The following is a 20,963-nucleotide window of genomic DNA, read 5'->3' as shown; positions in this document are numbered from 1 at the left end:
GCCAGCACTCTCTTCATCGGGAGAAAATCCCTCTGCATGCGGTCATTCTCAACCAGTGGTGCAGCTGCACCCCGCGGTGACCCGTAGTGGGCACAGACGCGCTCCAATGCCTCTAGTCCGTGGGTCTTCAACACGCTGTCAGCTGTAGGATAGCGCGAGGCGTTGAGCACGGTGTCGAGATCTGCGATGATTCCCAGATGCTCTTCGGGGGATCTGTTTTTTACTAACTTGGTGATCTGTGGGTTTGCCTGTACTTTCATTAAAATGATCGCAGATATTCGAGCAGCCGTGATCCTAAGCGTCCTTAACAATAACAGCACTGATCACGTACAGGTGACAGCGAAGTGACAAACGGCTCAATGCATCTCTGCAAAATTACATGTTTTCTGCAGATGATTGAGAAGGGGAAACAGCCTACTGAAACATAGCTACATAAGTAGATAGCCTAGCCTACTGCAGCCTAGGCTACATCTCAGACTGTGCTAATGGTTTTAAATCGGAGCATGGCTTTGAGCGCGATGGAGCTGAACACTTGCTCAGCTGGCTACAATGTATCGACCCACTGAACACCAGAACTGCCGTAACTTCGGCTCAGTTTGAAAGTTGGTGTCGGCAATGAAGCTTATGTAGAGTAAGAAAACTGTCACAACTTGCCTGTTACTTCAATTGTGATTTTTATTCTTATGTTTATTATTGGTAATGGTCTTTGTAAAATCCGTCAAAATGACGGACTGCCTTCAGATTTTTCCGTCATAGTTAAAAAATATCCGTCAATGACGGACATTTGTCGGTTAACGCGACCTCTGGAATGCATGGCCAATGAACCTGTTGAACCTGGTCGATTGATCAGCCTTTACAATTGTTTTGGGGGATCATATTAGCTGTGTTGAGCTAGGCATGATAGAAGCTTACCTAGGTTTCAGAAAGGTTAGTAAAAGTCATGGGTTGTTTACTGAGTCAGTCTTGCAAGTAGTCTGCAAAGGGTAGCAAAAAGTATGCATTCTTCCTATAATAAACACATTCATTTGATTGAGGGCAAGAATCTCTCTCAAGTTCCCTGGACAGACGATATCCATCAAGAGAAGTTCACCGTCACTTTTGTTGGTGATATCAAAAATAAGTATGCATTCCTATACCGGCCTTGCAATTACTTTTGTATGCCAACACTCATTTAAAATTGTCACGCAATATAATAGTGATTAATTATTCCAATTCAACCTCAGAATAGTAAGTTAAGAACTAGTGGCAGATCCACTGCAGAGAGCAACAAGTCATTGAAGAACATCTTGGAAAGTAAAGTAATGAGTTGCAAACAAGCTGGAAACCCAAGGCATGTAATGATTCATAGGCTATATGTGTGTGCATTTGGTTATTTCCATTATTGATAGATTTCTTTAGTGTGAATAGCTCAACGTGAAATTTGGGCAACTGACTATGCAAGAGATTGCATAGACAATTTGTTTGTACTTAAAATTGTTTTGTACATACACATTGTTGGTGATTTGAGTTGGCAGGGCTACGGTTAATGATTGAAATAGAGGGCTAAATCGATTTTAATTTAAAGGTCCATTCAATAGCACAAATTTCCACGACTGCTATGAAGAACATGAGTGATCGCCATGGTTACGGTGTGGTGATGGTAATGACCGGCAACAGGTGAATTAGAGCGGCTCTTTCAAACACAAGCAGCGCGCTGCCCACCTGTCACGAGGTGGGCAGCACACATGGTGTTATACACACACACTATATAGTTTCACCACACGCACTGTATGATGTGCAACACGCACGTGGGATACATACAACACTGGTAAGGTACGATTCAAGCGGCATTCCCAGGGTTTCAAGATTTTCATTAATTTAAGTTATTCAAGCGCAGCGTTTTCTGCACCATTTCCTAACGACGTCCTTACGAATGACGAAATGTAGTAAAATATGACGGGACATTGAATACTTTTTTGTCTGCTAAACAGTTGTGTAGAGATTAAAGGTGAATGAAAAATGTCATCTCTTGAACGGACTTCCCTCTCGGTTACGACACGTCAAGAACACCTGAAATCAGCTACTAAATTTTTCCGATAATTGTCCAAATAGTTTGACTAAAGTGTCTTATCTGTCGAAGCCTACCCTGTGCGGACCGCAGAGAGCACCGTGTACCTGCCGGTAAACAAAGGCCGAGAGCGGCTCCATTTTGAACAATGCGCGCTGCTGCTCCGTGTGAACACACACGGGCTCTAGAGGAGCCCTGCGGGGGGGGTAGGGCCACCTGGTCCCCGTACCTGGAGTACTGCCGTGCGTACTGTGGCTCCTGAAGCTGCTCTCCGTGCCGTAGCTGGCGTCATCTTCCTCCGGTAACTCCTCCAGGTAGTCCGAGTCGTTTCCCAGGGCCTCCTCTTCCAGACCCGACGAGCGGTTTTCGTTTAAGAGCTCGTCTTCTTCCGACCGGTAACTGATATTATCGTCCTCCTCATCGCTGTTGTCATCGTAGACCACCTTGGTCTGAGGCCGCCTCACGCCGCCTCTGCCCCGGGCGCCCCTTCCTCTTCCTCGACCGCCTCGACCCCGCGACGCCGCGGCAGCGGCTCCAAGTTTCCTGCGCCCCCGAGAAGAGTTAAAGTTCTCCCTGCCAAGCATCTCGGCATCCACTTCAACACAACCACCAACAACACCTGCACCCCGACCCCGACCGCGTCCCCTGCCCCTTCCCCGGCCCCGCAGACCCCTACTCCTGCTGCCTCTAGAGCCGCGCACTGGCCCGGGCGATCCCTCCCGCATCCCCGCCTGTTTGGGCGGCCTTCCTCTTCTCCCCCTCATTGTAGGAAACAGTGTCTTCTTTTCCGCTTCAATCTCGGTGGTGAAGTAGCTCAACCGAACCGAAGAAAAAGACTATCCGAAGGAAAAAGACCCTCTCCTGTCACGGTGTGAAAAAGACCCACCAAAGCCCCGGTCCCAATTTGATGCGGAAAGCTTAAAGCGAATGGCCGGCGTCCCGCTCAGGTCGCTCTGACGCCATCTTTCTTCTCGCTCTGAAACACGGCGGGCCCGACGGTCACGTGACGCCATCTTTCTTCTCGCTCTGAAACACGGCGGGCCCGACGGTCACGTGACGCCATCTTTCTTCTCGCTCTGAAACACGGCGGGCCTGGCGGTCACGTGACGCTCTCACAACAGACCGCCGTATCGCATGAGAAACGTTAATGACGTTAGTATCGTTATATCAAAGCAAACCCGGACCGATACAGCGGCTTACGCCAGCCTCGTTATTGTTGGCTTTCAAATACAGTTCGGGGTTATTGTGAGGCTGAAGATAAGCTGTCCGACATGGAGCGCTTCTTCTGACTTCAACGATATAAACCCTATTTAGTTACAAATAACGATATAAAGTTTATAACGTTTTGTGACTAAATAGGGTTTATATTATAAACCCTATTTAGTTATGGAAAAAGGTAACACAAATACATAAGTTAATGAGTATTATCTTTATATCTATCATTCTATCATATCTGAAAATCATTTATACCGATTCAAATTCATAAACATGGTGAGAATAGTGTATGTTAACTTATGAACATTTATACAAGTGTAGGCTATGTTAACTAGCTAGGTTTATGTATTAAGATGTTAGATAGATATAACAAGAGGTATTCAGATGAATTGAACACAGTAAGATATTGTAACGCTATAAATATGTAGAAGTTTGATTAAGTTAGAATAGATATCACATAAATTAGTCAGGTGGAGGTCGTGCGTTTTCGTGGCCGAGTGGTTAAAAGACGATGTACTACAAATGCTTTGGGATCTTCAAGCGCAGGTTTGAATCCTGCCGACAACTGTCGTTTTTATTGGTCAATCAGGTAATGTTTTAAATCAGCAAACCACATCTGTTAGAATTTGACATTCATACACATTTATAACGACCCAGCTTCAAAACAATACTTCAAAATCATTTAACGATTCTGACTATATGACAATTTTCCCTTTTCAGTCCCTTGTTGCGTTTCATCTAGTCTTTTTATCTAGTCTAGTGATTAACACAAAATATTTGAGAAATCACACATCATTTGAAAATGTAGGTAAGGTATAGTTGCTTTAATTTGATCGCTACATGCTCATTTTTGACCAATCAGGGATGAGTGTCCCTGATTGATCCAAAATCCTTTTTGGTTCGAGAAATCATGTTGGGTGAACAGCGTTGAGAAATGAAACAAGGGGACTTCTATTCATGGTTTAGTTTCGAAATTCTGCTCACTTCCAATGGGTTCTCTCCAACAACTTTTGAACTTCAAAGGCTCACGGCCAAATCCTCCTTTCCTGCACCTGGTCTAAATTAAGTATTGAACGGCAAGGAATGGAAAGCAGACGAACAGTTTATTAAAAAAAAGAACCAAACAGATTTGAGGACGTTCTAGAAGATCTTGATGACCTGGATGCAGTACTGGCCCATCTCCTTCTGCCTTCTCAGGGTCTGGATCTCCTGCAGACTTCCCTCCAGCTTCCCAAGCTCAGAGCAGAATCTCACCTGGAGGGGAGAGACAAATCAACCTTGCTAAAGATACCCGTTGGCTCACATCTCCACATCCCACGCCCTTGAACCCCATACTAGTGGATCACCTTCCTCACAGTAGGATGACTTTTGATTGACAATTTCCCCCTAATATGCAGTCCTGGTATGAGCTGCCCCATTCATACATATTATTCATTATACATTATATTAGTATTCATAGGCTTCAATGACGCTGGGGACGAGTACCCAGTTTGTCAAGATTCATTTCGTACCCACCACTTTGAATTATGGATTATTACACGGCTCTTCTCAATGCTGTAGACTGCTCCATTCACTTGCATGGGCCTTCCCAACGTTCAGCTGTCAATTATTTATTTTTTATTACACGGCTCTTCTCAATGCCGTGGAATGCTCACATCCAGCATATTGGACCGCCGTCAAGGAAAGTGGATTTTTTTCCCTCCGATTCACGTCATCCGTATCACTCCGCAAGTAGTCCGGTAACTTATCAACCCCAGCGTATTCTGTTGCTAAGCGACTTCGGCAAACTAATTCTCTGCTGATCAATGCTACGAATGATAACAAATACATTGTAAAAAGACACTGTATGAAGTTATTTTTTCATTTTGGCAAGTAGCCAATACTAATAATACCAATACTCTTCTTTGGCTGGGATGCAATGATGAGGCATCAGACAATCAAGTAATTTTAGCCTGAATACATAGGTAAAAAGCACCAGAGCAGGTTGCTAGTACCATGGACAGTATCAGAGCGATAACCTGTTGAACTAAATGGATGTAGAAGGCTACACCACGGGATGCATCTGCAGTGCAGACCACTACTAATTTAATAAAGGTAAGGCGCGATATTTATTACTTAAGATTTGCAGGTGCTGTGGTGAGGTCTCTTGTGTTTTTTACACTCAAGTGGTCGGCTTTCTTAACTTGCAATCGTTAGTCGGTGGAGTCGGTCTCTTTTTGACAAAGTGACTTTTGGGCATTCTTGCTTTGCTTGAATTCTGGAATAATTGTGGTGGAGAGTGCATGCGTTTGTCAAAATGCCTGATGTAGGCTAAATTGGATGGAATGCATGTTGTGAACTGAGAACAGCCAGCTCATGATTTGTCCGATGCTTTTTGGAAACGTTTTCTTCATAAAACGTGCCAGACAGATTTTGTATACATTTTATTCCTTAGTAATTAGCTACACGGGTATGCCCATGCAGTATGTATCTTTCAGAACCTTTCTTTACCTGTACTAAAGAGAAAAAGAGTGCATCGTCATTGTACCCAGCACTCATTGTACCCAGCACTTCCAAAAATGTGTATTACACACCGGCACACCTGGAATTGCAGTTCTAGGCACCATATTTAAAATGGGACCACAGCAGTATATTTGAATCAGGCCTTACCTAGACAGAATGTTTTTCCTATTTCAGCTCATTACAACAGGTTAACAGTAGTGTATAGTGCAACAGTGTTCTGGGAAATTGGACCCGTTTTTCAAACTTGGCTTTCATTTGTTCGACTAGGGGTTCATATCACAGCCACCTTCCCACCGATGGATAGGGGAGGGTTAGGTTACCTGGGATCTGACGAAGATGTGGAGGTTCACCAGTAGGCCTCTTGCCTCGGGGGTCATCACCAGCACTGTAAAGTGGGCGTCCAGCAGCAGGCACACCCAGTCCATGATCTACACTCACAGGGCAAAACTAACTCTTAGTCGTCTCACCTACTGCAACAGCGTTCTGCCATCTAAAAGCCAGATCTGTTGTTATGAATATTATTCCATTGGTACAGACCTGGGTCAGAGTGGGCGCTATTGACTTGTCCTCCTGCTTGAACGAGTCTTGTGAATACTGCAAGTAGAGGAAGTGCAGGTACTGGAGAAACAGCTGGGAGAGAATGAGAGGACATCATTAAAACATGGATGTCAATACTTGCCTCGGATTGTAAAGCAAAAGAATAATAATTAATCCAAACTATCATTGACACACTGGATTCATTGATGGTCCAGCTGGACACTTGGAGGTCAGTGGAGGGAGACGAGAATCCATTAAACCAGAGAAACAACCACAACGAGAATGACAATCTGCTTTGGCTGCAACTTGTCATGGAATGATGGTGAGTTTAACATTTGATAAATGAACCGGACGTATCCATAAAGGAAAGTTAGCGGTTCCAGCCATCCTTTCAGAACGGCTCTGGCTCAGAGTGAAAGAAAGATTGCTAGGTTCTAGAGTTCATATAGAACAGGTTCTGGATTACAAATCAAAAGGACATAAGGGAGTACAGCTTCAAACATCTTCATATATTTTAACTCCTGAAAAGAGAATCATGGAAAAAGTCGGACTATGCCGGTTCTTGTTTCCATTGGTCAATTGGAGGATCAGCCCTGACCAATGAGGCCAATGCTCCGGTGTCTGGTGGAACTCTCAACAGGGTTCAGAAGAAGAGCTCACCATGAGCTGTTGAGGAGAGAGGTCCTTGAGATGTGGGAGCAGGAAGGCGTCGCTGTAGGGCGTCTGGATGACCTCGTTGCTGCAGGGGGTCGTTAAGAACGCTTTGACACTCAGGACTTCCTCTGCTCTTCGCGCCAAGGCAGGTCTATAGGCAGCTCTTCACTATGCTGTATGAAACCTATACATGTTCCCGACATGGATTAATAAGTAATCAGTATCTTCAATGCTTGGGACATGTGAAGTTCTAAAAATGTCACCATCTTTTATAGAAAACTTAACTATTTAGAGACCAAAAAAGGTTTTCATTGGCTAGCTCAATCTGTCAGTGTGGACCACCAACACAGCTGGTAACACATTGACCAGATATCTACATATCTGCGTGGACAGAAAGACACCCCAGTGAACCAGCAGATGTCTCCACATTCTTGGACCATATTTACTTAAAGAAGCTTGTAATAAAGATAGTATTTGGCAATATGGCAGAGTTTTAAACCAATCTTTAGAGGATACAGAAGGACAGCTTTGTGAACTCCTAGAGGGCAGGTGTGGATTGGTGGGCTGGAGGGCTTCTCTGGGTCTGGTCCTCCTCCCGTGGAGGTGAAGCCGTTCAGCTCAATGCCCCTTTGAGGGGCGGAGTGCGTCTCCATAAAGGACAGGCTGCTGGGCTCCAGGCAGGCGGTCTGCACCTCAGCCTCGGGGGCGCTAGACACAGAGACCCTTAGTACCAGCATGTTACCAACCAGTTTGAACCGGAATATAAGAGCCTTTTTCATTCAACCAGTGGCCTGGGAACATGAATATTAGAGACATTATTGATTGCAATAATACAACTCAAATCCAACTAGAGACACAGCTCCATAGGGAGGATGTTATTGTATGGCACAAGTGACATTGCCCGTGAAATAAGCTGCTATTGCTTCACTCTGTTCACCAGGTGTCCCTGGGACTTGTCGCACACACAAACACACTAGGGCTCTGTATTCGAACGAATATTAGGCAGCCCTTAATATTCGAACCTGTTATGGGCAGGCCAAGAGGGAGAGACGCGGACAACCCGACGCAGTCTATTCATAATATTGTAATGACCACGGAAAAGGCAGTGAATGAAGTATTGATTAAACAGCGATTTATTAGAAACCAAAAAAACTTTGGAACAAGCAAGTATGGTAACCATAGCAACGCCGGTAAACAAACTTTGCGAAGCCCAATTCAGGTCTTACTGAAGGCATTTAATGGTCAAAATATTATTAATAAATATTCGAATATTAATAAACAAACTTCGAATATGATTTTTGGGCAAAAGTCAAAACACACACACACACACACACACACACACACACACACACACACACACACACACACACACACACACACACACACACACACACACACACACACACACACACACACACACACACACACACACACACACACACCTCGTAGAAGGCGGGGGTTCTTAGAGGTTACCTGAGAAAGGTTTTGAGGCAGCAGCAGGTGATGTTCTCAGGGACGTCTGGGAAGGCCTGCAGGCAGAGCTGAGCCAGGAGGTAGTCCCTCTTCTCCAGGGCCAGCAGCAGCAGCTCGGGGCACACGCTAAAAATTTACAACATTTACCTTTTCATTTCCTTTTTCTGTAAACATTCGTGAGGTCCTCAGTCTTATCCCGGTCCTGGAGCCGTGGTACCGACCTGTGACAGAGGGAGCCAGTGCGGACTAGCGCGGCCAGACCGCTGGCCGGGTAGAAGGGGGGGTCGGTGGAGCTCCGGGACACAAGGCTGCAGGCCAGCTGACCTAGCCACGGATTGAGGTCCTGGGGGTCCGCACGGGAGAGGAGGGCCTCCACCTCCCTCTGTACCGCCTCCACCGTCGCTGTCTGCACAAACACTCCATGAGGACCGGCCCGCCCAATCTTATTCCAAAGCACTCATCCTCATTTTAAATGAGAGCTCTGGTAATATGTTATATCACAATAATAAGTCATACATATTATTAATAGACTTCATTGAGTGTACATTTCATTATAATCAAGTTATGATGTGCTTTCAAAACTAAAATTTCTACTGAAGCGAGTTATGCCAACTGAATGTGAAGTTTGCATAACAATTGAGGTTACTTTAGTCTTTTCAAACTGCCGGAGCCAACCTTACCTCCACCAGCCCCAGGACGTGGTCCGCTGGCCCAGCGGAGGATGCTTGGACCGGTTTTGCTTTCTACATCCCAAGAAAACATTAAGGAGCATTATTAATTTGTTCCTGAGTTCTGTCCACCATAGTATCCTAATGTCTTTTCACAAGCAACCGACAGGTGCATGTTGCAGCTCTAAAAGAGGGGCCTCACATTTTGGGATGATTCGATGAGGTCAGAAGGCGTTCTCCCATCTAGGAGAGAGCTCCAGGAGGGAACGCAGGCCGGCACTCTGGAATCTGAGGCAAAAAAAGAGGAAATAAGGAATTTTTAGACCTGAACTGTGCTGTGCTTTTAACCTTTACAATGGTTAACAGCAAAGTTACTCAGATTCTCTATTCACAGTTTAGCAAAGGTACCCCCTGCTTGTTACGACATGATTCATCCTCCTGAGGCCTGGAGCCACGCAGGCCTCAATGAGGTTTGCATGGTTGAGCCTCTCTGGAGGCATGAGTGAGAGGCTGAGTCACGTAGACCCTAAGAGGCTTGAGTGTCTCCAGAGAGCTCAGCCACTCATGAGGGGAACTCATGGGGAATGCATGGCTCAGGAACCCATGAGGGGACCTCATGGGGTCTGCATGGCTTCAGACTCCATGAGGTCTGCATTGCTCCAGACCCCATGAGGGGTCTGCAGATCTAACGTCCAGCAGCAGAAGCACCCAGAAGCATAAGCAGAGATGAAAGAAAAACCGCTACGAAATGAAAATACACTTGACACACAGAACGGCCAAACATAAAACACATCAATTGTTGTATGTTATTTTGTGTTGTGTACAGTTAATGTGTTGAATGTTTGAGTTTTTGAGCAATCTGCACAAAAAATCCCCCTTGGCACAAATCTACTTGTACCCAAGACATGGATGCACAGTATGCCTTGCTGTGCCTCAAGTGGACATGGAGTCGGACGGAGCTGCATCATCACCTGTTACGTTCCCAGTTATTTGCGGGGTTTTGGTTTTCCCTTCCTGTTTTTTCTTTGCCCTAAATTTTTAGCAATCCTGACTGGCTCATTGGTGGAGTCTTACTAACGAGGGCCAAGCCCCCGCTTAAAAGGCCTCATCAGATCCACCTGGTCGCGGAATGCTCCATCCAGCCGAAAGCTTGTTTGTAACATGCCCATGGTGCATGCAACATGCACCAGGTGCATGTTCCCTGCCTGTTAGTTTTGTTCAATGGTCACTTTTTGAATTCTTTAGGTGCTGGTAGAGGTGAGTGGCCTTTTGTTTGGTGTCCCATTTTTCTCCTGTTTTGGGCAATTAGTAAGCTAGGCTTACCCTTGGTTTTCTTTTTAATAAAACAGTTTGATTAAGGTAAGTCTGTTATGTATGTTATTTTGGCCCAGACTCACCCTGACGTATAACTTTTGTAATTGATATTCCTTTTACAATAAATCTTTCTCTTAACTTAGACTAGTGGGTCATTACATCACCTCTGCTGCCAGCACGCTTCAACTTCCCCAGGGCGGTGGCCAGGGAAGAGGTGGGACACTCGTAGGGAATCACCGTCAGACTCCTTCCGTGGGGAATGAACAACTTGCCAGCGTAACTCCACAGCTGAACCAGGGACAGAGAAACAAGAACACAAGCCAAACCTGAGATTGGATACTCATACGAGACTGAGAAATCCTCCTACATCCAGAGAGTGAGTGAGGTAGGTAGGTTTGGAGAACAAGACTGGTCGGGTCTGCACAGTCGAGAGCTGAGGTGATGTTCTACCAAACAGTCACTCAGCACCATCCAGCCAAGAGTTCACTTGACCAGCAGACAGGTCACCTGACAAGCTGACGGGTCACCTGACCAGCTGACAGCCAGTTTAAAGCTGCACTAGAAGGACTTTGGTTTGATCCAGTTGCCAGTCATGAAGATCCTAAGTATCCTTTATTGTCCTGAAGAACAGGATTTCCTCGTTACGGTTTCTTTTCTTTATATGTTCTATGAAATGTGCTTAATAAAAAAGGTTCCTACCTGTCCATAGACTTTGCCTGGAATTTCCTTCCCAGCCTGGAGAGTCTGGAAGTTGGTATTCCAGATGCAAAGGAAGTCTGGGAAATCAAATGGACATGTAAATTTAGGACTTGTCAAAACTCCAAGTATAAAGTAATAGCATAACAAATAAATGTATGCAAAGTTACGTAACATCATGCAAAGATTGAACAGCTATTATTCAAGTATGAAAGCCTATTAGTGAAACGGGCTGTGGAGAAGTCTTCGGTTGGTTGCTCTCCATCTATATGTATCACTCTCCTGCTCGCTCTCTCCATCTCTTTCTAATCTTACCTAGAAGATATAAGAGCTGTAATTTGAGGGTAACCACAGCCATCCGTCAGCCTCAGTGAGTGAAATGCTATATGATGTGTTTCTAGAGACCACCTGCCAATGAATCTTAGGGATGGTCAAAAAACCAACCTATTGCTTTTAATTTTCCTAAAACTTTTAGCAGTACCCACCTCATGAACATCCTCAGGAGAGCAAAACTACCGCTCTCCTGCTGTCTCTCAACTCAGCCCCACAGACACCAACTAATATAACATATTAGAAGCATCATCTATGCTATAATCTGTTAGGTAATAATATAAATGAGTTATAATCTGTTACGGAATAATATAGATGAGTTATGATCCGTTAAGGAATTTAACTGCGTTCTTATATGTGAGGTACTGAGAAGTGTGAATGTATATGTAATATAAATATAATGTAATATTAATGTTATGTATATTTAATATAATGTATATGTAATACATGTAATACATGTAATGTAATATCATAGCTGTAATGTCATATAATGTATATATAACTGTTCTATTGTGTGAGGTACGGAGGAGTGTTTACTGGTGCCGGGTCCGGCCGCAGGGTGGGGGGCCCCCACCACGGCCACGTGGCAGTCGTCCAGGTAGATGGCGGAGGCGGCCTCCAGCAGGGCCCCCCCAACATGCAGGCCCAGCAGCTGGGTCCGGGGCAGGGGTGCAGCACCCCCTGGGGGCAGGGCAGGTGGCCCACGCATCGACACCAGGCTCTGGTAGACGTGGCCGTCGGGGTCTGGGGAGGGAAGGAGAGTTTTCAAAAAAGCCCAATTATAGGGGAGGGGCTTCATTAGAAGGGGAGGGTATTGTAACGTTCATGCACAGAAATAACCATAGTCTTCGTCTTAAAGCAAAGGACGCGTTTCACCTCACAGAACACAAGGAGATCTAGGATGTATTAGTGCTGTTCTCCAGGAGCAGAACACACGCCTGGATGGTTTAGCTCGGGTAGGACTCTACTGGGATGGACCACTTCGAATGCATAAGTACAAAAACATTGGATTGGGCTTCAGTAAGAATACGGTGGGGAGCATTTCTAGCATTTTGAATCTATTTACAAATGTGTTATATTCTAACCCTCGATGTGAAACTGTCAATATGAAGCACAACACCATGCAGTGTTCACGAGGCCCCGGGCCCTTACACAGGCACAGGAGGCGGATGTGGCCCTCCTGGTAGCAGGCGGAGAAGCTGAGAGGGGCCTGGGCCTCTTGGGGGGCCGGCCCCTGCGGCTCCAGGCTGAACTTCTGTAGGCTGTTGGGTTTCAGTCTCTGCACGTACAGGAAATGACAGCTGTTCTGTGGGAGACGAGCACAGACAATCAGGACCGTAATCTAGTGAAACTAACGTTTTTCACAAATTCATTCGGTGAATACCTGTAACAGGAAAGATGTGGGGTGGAAACAGATTGCGTAAATGCAGTAGAGGGGGAAAGACAGAAGAAAGGGAGTATGATTTTGGGGTTCATTTTAATCATACTAAAAAAGTAATGATCATTCCAGGAATATGGCTTGTTTCAAGTCCTGTCCCGGTATAGCACCGGTATAGTCATGAGGCTGACACCTGGGTTATTAAATCCTCAGGACTGGGGAGGACCTCTTGTTCTCTGTGGTTATGGTCTGTGTTACAGAGCTCACTTAGCATAAAGAGAATCTTATGCACAATACTACCAAGATTTAATAGGAAATGCAATCACCTGTTCTGTTGTGAAGATGACAAAATGCTGCGTCTCTGCTGTTACGGTAGCACTCCACCTAGCCAACCACAAGAGAAAGGCATCACCAGAATGTCAACAAACGTACTCCTTTTAGTGAATGCAAAACTATTGTTTACAAGGCTGACTTAAAATCCGGCGACTTCGGTCACATCTAGCCGGTACGGTCGCTTCCTTGCATCACTTCCTCCACAGATACAAAGAAGTATTGTCCCTCCAAATCAGAGGCCACTTGGAGGAAGGGTCCCCTAGGGCCCTATGAAATCCGCGATAACGAAAACGCGGACGGAATCACGGAATTGGACAATAAAAACGGAATCAACTGATAATATTTTTTTATTATTTATTTTTTTATTTTTTATTTTATTAAGCAGGAAAGTATTAAAAGTAACAAAGTTACAATTTAAAACGGGCCTGTCTTAGTAAAATAACTGATTTCCAGCAGGTTCCTGTTTTTCAGCACATATAACATGCAACAGGGACAAGGCACATCAGACGTCACATTTACAATATGCAGCGGAATGCAGCGGAATTCGCCATTATTTTGGTGAAATTCAGTTTCGAGGGAAAAGGGAAACAACACAGGTGACATTAACGTCACTGAATGTTTAGCAGTCACTCGCACAACAATGTTAAAAAAAAATCCCCGGTCCACCACGCAAACAATAGGTCCCGCTCCTAACAAGAAGCCGAAGAAGAAGTTGAAGCGCCCGTAATTCGGTTCTAACCCCAAATTCAGAGCCGAACAATATCCAAAACACTTCTATCACTCAGGTGTTTTGTAGAATATGTCAACATACTATCGATTGGAAACGCAAAGATACGTGCGATGACCACTTGAAGTCCAAAATCCATATGAAAAACAATGAACGCCGTAGCCAGGGCACGCCCCTTCAAACAACACTTTGAGTTTATAAAAAAATAGTTTATAAGCACTTTAATATTTATGTCATGTTTTTATTTGAAGCACTAAAAATAGTGCAATATTGTGATGTTTTAATAAATGTAGTCTTCTATCTGATTAAATTGTATTCGTTGGCACTTATTTGACACTCGTTCTGATGATTTTAAGTGTAAAAACGGAATTAATGAAAATTAAAACGGAATTTGGAAAAAAACAAAACGGAATTTGGAAAAAAATAAAACGGATTTCATATGGCCCTAGTCCCCCCACCAGCACCACCTTCAGTACGTTCACATGCACAGCTTAATCCGATTAAGGCCATAGTTCGACTATGCTCCTCAATCGGAACACTGCAATTGTCCGAGTATACATGGCGGTGAGAAAAAATTGATTCATTGGCCGAGGCATTTCTTTCCCCGGTACGATCAGTGGCGCTGTGCCCATTTCAACTAGTGGTAATAGAGCCACCAGTTGACCTCTTTATGTCACTAGCAACCACAAACTCAGGCGGCCGCAGCATTCGAGAAAGATGTTTTCAGTAGACAGCTGTCAGTTCACTTCGGGTCCATGTAATTTCTCAGACGCTCCATTGTTCCGACCTCTCGGTCGTTTGTGGACTCCTCCAGCGGCAGAGCATCGGTAGGAGTCCAGCCGGAGGAGTCCGCATACGGCCGAGAGGACGGAACAATGGAGCGTCGGAGAAATGGACCCGAAGTTAACTGACAGCTGTCCCGCATAAGCAACAATCCCTTTCACCTCTGTGTCCCGTTTCAATATGGACTTCATAGAGTCAAGCCAAAGTTCCGACGCTCCATTGTTCCGACCCCTCGGTGGTAGGGCTGGGCGATATACCGGTTTTAAAATTATACCGGTATATTTTTGAAAGCGATATGTAGTTGAGACAATATCGCCTTACCGGTATATAATAGGGGTGTGACGATACACTCAGCTCACGAGACGAGACGAGACACGATATTCGGTTCACGAGAACGAGACGAGACGAGATTTTCCGAAAACTACAATGACAAAATATATGACTGGACCAACAGACTTTTATTTAACTGAGTTGCACATGCATTTTGAAATGTTTTATTATCACTCTTTACATGCATGAAATTGAAACTAAAACTAACAAAACTAAAAACTAACAAAACTAAAAGTTGATGTAAAATAAATTAAATTAAATAATTCTCTTTTTTTCAAGTGCAAACAATATTATGTGCAAAACCAAATCAAAGTTCTACTCCGTCAATACAGAGTGCAAATAGTGCAAACAGAGTCTGACCAAGTATGTCACTGACAACTTGGTATTGTCCGTCTTATCAGTCACTGTACTGCCATTCATCATTTCCGCCGGGTACCCAAAATGCTGCCAAACAAATCATTTAAAAGTGGCGGGGGCATCTTCGACGGTAATACGGGTATTTTCCGACGTCATTCTGGACGTAGCAAAGGCGCATTACTGCCCCTACAGGCCACAAATAGAGGTTTGGATTTTTAACCCGACGGGTAATATCGTCGAGTTTAATCTCGCGAGATCTCGTGGCACGAGATCTCGTCACACCCCTAGTATATAATATATATTATTTTGATGTTGCCTTGCGAGCGCTTTTTTATAAAGCCGGCCGCTGCTCTCCGAGCCTACAAACCATGTTCAGCTGCTCAATCCCGCCCCTTATATGTACGTAGCGTTCTCCTACCCACGGACGTTTCGCATCACAACAAACTTTGAACAAAAACATGGCAGACACGGTGGTAGAGAGTACTGAACCCGTAAAGGGACATGGGTTAAAAATAAATGTTTTTAACGTTTCTCGTGAGCACGAGAAAGTATCTGGTGCGCGTCTGTCTGTCTGTCTGTCTGTCTGTCTGTCTGTCTGTCTGTAGCACACACACAAAAAAAATAAAGCACATTCATTTGAATGATTTTAGCTTGTGTGTGATTTATCGCGGGCACGGGCACACACAAGCTAAAATCATTCATATTATAGAAGAGGCTGTCAAGGAAAACAGGATTTTTGGTTTCTAATGACGTCTTTGGTATCACTCCGCAAATAGTCCGGTAACTTGTCAACACCAGCGTCTTCGGCGGACTATTTCTCTGCTGATCAACACTACGAATGCTGGTTACAAATAAATTGTAAAAAGACTCCATGAAGTAATTTTTTCGTTCAGGCAAGTAGCCGTGTAATAAGCGGGATAATAACCCTAACCCTACAGCTGTGCTTCGTTGAGCAAGAAGAAAAGAAAAACTAAATAAATGGTTGATAGTGAATTCTTGTGGCCCGGAGTTAAAACTACACACTTTAGCCGTTTTGTTAAAAATATCGTTATAATATCGTATATCGCCATTCGAACAAAAAATAACGAGATATGAGTTTTGGTCCATATCGCCCAGCCCTACTCGGTCGTATGCAGACTCCTCCGGCGGCGGCGGAGCAGCTCCTCCGGCGGCGGCGGAGCAGCTCCTCCGGGAGTCCGCACACAGCAACAATCCCTTTCTCCTCAATGTCTCGTTTCAATATGGACTTCAGAGAGTCAAAGCCCAATACCCCAATTTCTTCTCCACAATGGACGAGATAACCCTCACTACAAGTCTTTACTTGTTGCTGCAGTTGATCTGCTTATAGGTCGGAATGAGGCGGCCACCGATTGATAGGCTGGGTACTTTATTTGTAGTTCCACTAACTTAACAGTACATGTCGTTTGCAGACACAACCGGCCCGTTCATTCACTAAACTGACCCTCGCAACCACTCGCTCGACCACTCACCCGCTGAAGTCACTCACACACACAGCCATTCTCGCACACACACATACACTTCTCTCGTAACAGAAGCATAGTGTGTACTGAATGCATGTTGATACACTTCTTATAGGGGGTAACTACGTTGGCACGACACCGGCTTCCTCCATCTTCTTCGCCACCTTTTTAAATAATTGCCATCTCTCGTTTTCCACCGGCAACAACAAAATGACTATCGTCTCCTTATACTTCCGGATAATGGCCTCCAAGAAAAATTACGAGCATGCACAGAACGCAAAATCCGATACCATGCGATCAGACCCGATACATGCACGCTTAATTCGACTAACAATCGAATAATCTAGGTGTCTTAATTCGACTATGACTAACTCGATTCGATTATAGTGCGACTAAGGTGTATACATGCATCTTAATAATCCAATCATAGTTGGACTAACCCAATAATTCAATTTTCTTGAGTGTCATGTAAACGCACTGCGTGTCTACATGAGGACCACAGCTGATCAGTGCGGCCATGCCTCTCTTTTCTAGTGGATTTCAAATGTATTATCTAGTTAAGTTTGCAGACAGACCCTCTGAGGGGCTGTGAACGGGTTCCTCCAAAGACGATGCTAATGCATTATCTCGGACAGCATCATGAGATTACTAAATAAAAACCCTTTGCCATCTCTTGTTTCTATATTGTAACACTAAAATAGGTTTGCTTATTGATGGATTTATGTACTCTAGGTATTCTCTCCCTCGGTTGGGTTGTGACTTCATTGTTGAATGCACTTCTTGCACTTGCAAGAATAAGAGCATCAGCTAAATAAATGTTGAATAAATTGTATTATTACTTTGGATCAGCTTAATATATGTAATGACACTTGTGAAAGGGTCTAGCTCTTACACCCATCTGGACAGAAACAACGTGACGACCCCCGGCCCTATTGATGGGGATGAGAGGAGGCTGGGCACCGACCTGATGTTCTCCTCCTGGCCAAGAACCTCCTCTATGGGCTGCTGGGGGGCAGCAAGGACATCGTCCAGGAGCCTGACCGCTCCTCGCACAAACAGCACGAACAGACCTCCCCCTGGGACAGCGTGGACCCTCCACACGTTGGCGGACAGCTGGGCACAGACACACACACGATTTATGTACGGCTATCAACTAATTGGTCATGATGTAAATTGACCATCAGTATTTTTGTAGCCCACTGTCAAACATGAAGTTCCTCAGGCCCCGCCCGACGGGGGAAAAATATATTTTCTAACTCAGCCAGCATTTCAGGAATTTCTCGTAAAGACAGAGCAAGCCTGTATCCAAACATACAGTCGAGGAGGGGAAAGCAGTTGTTAAACCTTGTAGATTGAACAGAAAATACTTTTTAATGTACAATTTACCAAGGGGCTGTATTTAAAGCTATAAAAATAATAAAAATCAAACAAAACTAATTAAACAAAAGTCGAACATTTCCACCTGGTGGGGGGGACGAAGAACTCATCGTTTGCGTATCTGGCGTCCACACGAATCCCAACACGAAAAAGCATGGGGCCGTTTCCTCTTTTTCACCCTGGGACCTGGTTTCAGAAAAGTGCGGTGGCACTGGCAGGCAACGAAAATGCCGGTTCCGTCTGGACTGTCGGCGCAAGGCTTATGCGTTTTTACACAAAAATCGTTTCAGAACTGTTCCACTCACCGTCGCTTTAAATGCTTTGTCCAACAGCAGGTCTTCTGCTTTCCAAACCCGGATCACCTAAAGCATGGAGGACATTTGAACAAAGTGGACCATCTCTCTTTCATACCAGTTATTTACATTTAGCAGACGCTTTTATCCAAAGCGACTTACAATAAGTACATTTGTCATAAGAAGTGCATCAATATATCGCTGTCTGTACAGAAAGGATGTTCATAGAACCAAGTGCAAATACCACAATCACTAGGCTAATCAATTCCCCGTGTTACAGCCATGATAGCAGGTACTGCATTTGCTACACAGTTAAGTACTATAATACAATACAATACAGTGTACAATGGTGGCCACTGGCCAGAAGGGGGAGGGTGGCTATGCAGTGTCGAGATGGACTCTTGAGTCTTTTTCGGAAGATTGTGAGCGACTCTTCGGTCCTGAGAGCAGCAGGGAGCTCGTTCCACCACTGAGGTCACAAAACCGAGAAAAGTTGTGACTTTGCTGAACGGCCTTTGTTTCTCTGGGCCCAGTTATAAACTAAACTATTTCCTGGGTAACCAGCCCACGTCGGTCATCAAAAAAAAACAGGTAATGTTTTATACATGCCCTGCATACACATTTCAGGTTTTTAACAGCAGTCTTAGGATTATTGTTTGAAGGTTATATCCAAGCTAGTCTTCACTCCTGCGTGAATAACTTACACACACACACACGAAGATTTACCTTTCCGTCTGAAACGCTCACATACTCCTTGGTCCCGGCGTTGTAGACCGCAGGACACGACAGACTCTGTCCTTGTTTGAGGGTCCAGCTCCCCAGGGGCTTCTGGTCGGACACCTGAGGAGACCAGAGAGGAATCAAAATGGGTACATGGTCTGAGGAGACCAGAGAGGAAGTCCGAATAGGTACATGGTCTGAGGAGACCAGAGAGGACTCAGAATGGGTGCATGGTCTTAGGAGACAGATTCGACGTTCACTCGGAATGGGGACATGGCATAAAACTAACCTACAGTATGCCTCTGCACTAGCTCCCGGTAGGAAGAAGATTTTATTGCGTTACATTAATTCATGATTGGTTAGGGTTAGAGTGGCTGTTTGTTCAGCCTGATTACTGGAGATCTAATGGGTCCATCTTTACATTCCTGCTCTTCCGCTCAATAGAGAATCATTGATTTGAGTTGTGTGGCTAGTTAAAACTCACACATGTCGCGGTGCGTGTGTTGGTGCTTCACATCGCTGATGTAGTGTTAGTTTTGTGATTAGTTAAACTCAACACATGTGTCGTTGGTTTCCGAGTGCGGCTGGTCGGGCATCTTCTTACCTTATATAGGGTGACCGATCTTGTTGAATCGGTGACAACAACATGATCAATGTCGCTATCTACTTCAATTCCATTAATTCCTGAAACGAGTGAATTGGGAGTTTTGAGCAGAGCGCACAACGTGTAACCCTCATACAGCGCCGCCATGCTGCACGAGAAGACGTCTGCTTACAGTCTCGCGAGGGTTCGCTAAAACAATGGGTCCCGCTGAAGAGCAGTTCCTACTTGCTTGAAGACGACAGCGCCATGCTTGTCGGCATGGGGAATGACACCTTCTACGCTGCCCCATACGAGAACCAATCAAACACGGACAATCATCATAACCAGTTTATTTTAATTATTAACTTCAGAAAAAAAGTGAATAAATAATTACATCAAATAACAGAGCTGACCTCAAAAGAGCAGTAAAAATATAACAAAAAAACATTAATAGAGTGGAAGAACTCAGCGGAACAAGGATTTCATTAAGCAGGATCAGGGGATGGAGAGAGCACACCACCAAACACAATGTGGTCCTCTAACTCAGAGAAACAGCCTCCTTTAGGAGCACACCTCCAAACACACTGTGGTCCTCTAGCCCAGAGAAACAGCTTCCTTTAGGAGCACACCACAAAACAAACTGTGGTCCTCTTACCCAGAGAAACAGCTTCCCTTAGGAGCACACCACCAAACAAACTGATCAACCAAACAAAGACGCATGGAGGTCTGGTGCCTCTGAAGCAATGTGTTCATTCATATTCAAAACTAAACAAAGATACATGGGCAGCCTGGTGCCTATGAATGTTAAATCATATTCGACACAGACCCTGTGAAAACATAAGATCCATTTTTACGATGTAAATTCTACAAATCAATCTGTAATATTCCATAAGGTCAGCATTAGCCCGCCGGAGGGGTCAAAAGTCTCACTGCTACAGCAAAGAAATTAAGCCCACCTTGAGGGTGGAGGAATTCAAAGAGCCCTATAGCATCAGGCGTCCGTTCTCATCTGGAACAACTGGTAAAGATTAATCCTGATGTTCTGCTGATTATCTAAATTATCTAACACCAGCTAACTACTGGACAGAGCTTGTTGATCCCAGATCACGGCACGTTAAAAAGTCTTTACTTTCAATAGCTCACATATGTTTCCCTGGATTTCTAT

The 20,963-nt window shown here is 44.7% G+C and overlaps 2 protein-coding genes across 3 annotated transcripts in view; both read right to left on the bottom strand.

The window, feature by feature from the left end:
* Window positions 1-3,065, bottom strand: part of LOC115540248 (nucleosome-remodeling factor subunit BPTF) — a 138,922-nt gene extending 135,857 nt beyond the window's left edge. The window contains 1 exon segment of the mRNA XM_030351391.1: window positions 2,277-3,065. Coding sequence (XP_030207251.1) covers window positions 2,277-2,811 — 535 coding nt within the window. The 5' untranslated portion in view covers window positions 2,812-3,065.
* A 722-nt stretch (window positions 3,066-3,787) lies between these two features.
* On the bottom strand, window positions 3,788-20,059 carry nol11 (nucleolar protein 11). Of its 2 annotated transcripts, none has more exons than XM_030352010.1 (18): window positions 19,820-20,059; window positions 19,222-19,335; window positions 18,508-18,564; window positions 17,790-17,938; window positions 13,141-13,198; window positions 12,589-12,742; window positions 11,974-12,180; window positions 11,110-11,186; window positions 10,575-10,698; window positions 9,299-9,384; window positions 9,109-9,171; window positions 8,650-8,834; window positions 8,429-8,554; window positions 7,472-7,678; window positions 6,962-7,040; window positions 6,302-6,394; window positions 6,085-6,192; window positions 3,788-4,516 (listed from the first exon to the last, which is right to left on the bottom strand). In XM_030352010.1, the coding sequence occupies exons 1-18, from the start codon at window positions 19,964-19,966 to the stop codon at window positions 4,403-4,405; spliced, it is 2,148 nt and encodes a 715-aa protein (XP_030207870.1). In that variant the 5' UTR covers window positions 19,967-20,059; the 3' UTR covers window positions 3,788-4,402. The 2 variants fall into 2 exon arrangements, with proteins under 2 accessions (XP_030207870.1, XP_030207871.1); XM_030352011.1 differs by having other exon boundaries at window positions 7,472-7,663.
* Window positions 20,060-20,963: the final 904 nt, after the last annotated feature.

This window comes from Gadus morhua, chromosome 3, assembly GCF_902167405.1.
Source record: "Gadus morhua chromosome 3, gadMor3.0, whole genome shotgun sequence".
In the NCBI taxonomy this organism is placed as follows: domain Eukaryota; kingdom Metazoa; phylum Chordata; class Actinopteri; order Gadiformes; family Gadidae; genus Gadus; species Gadus morhua.
Note: the sequence above shows the minus strand (reverse complement) of the source record. Positions and strands in the feature narration are given on the sequence as shown.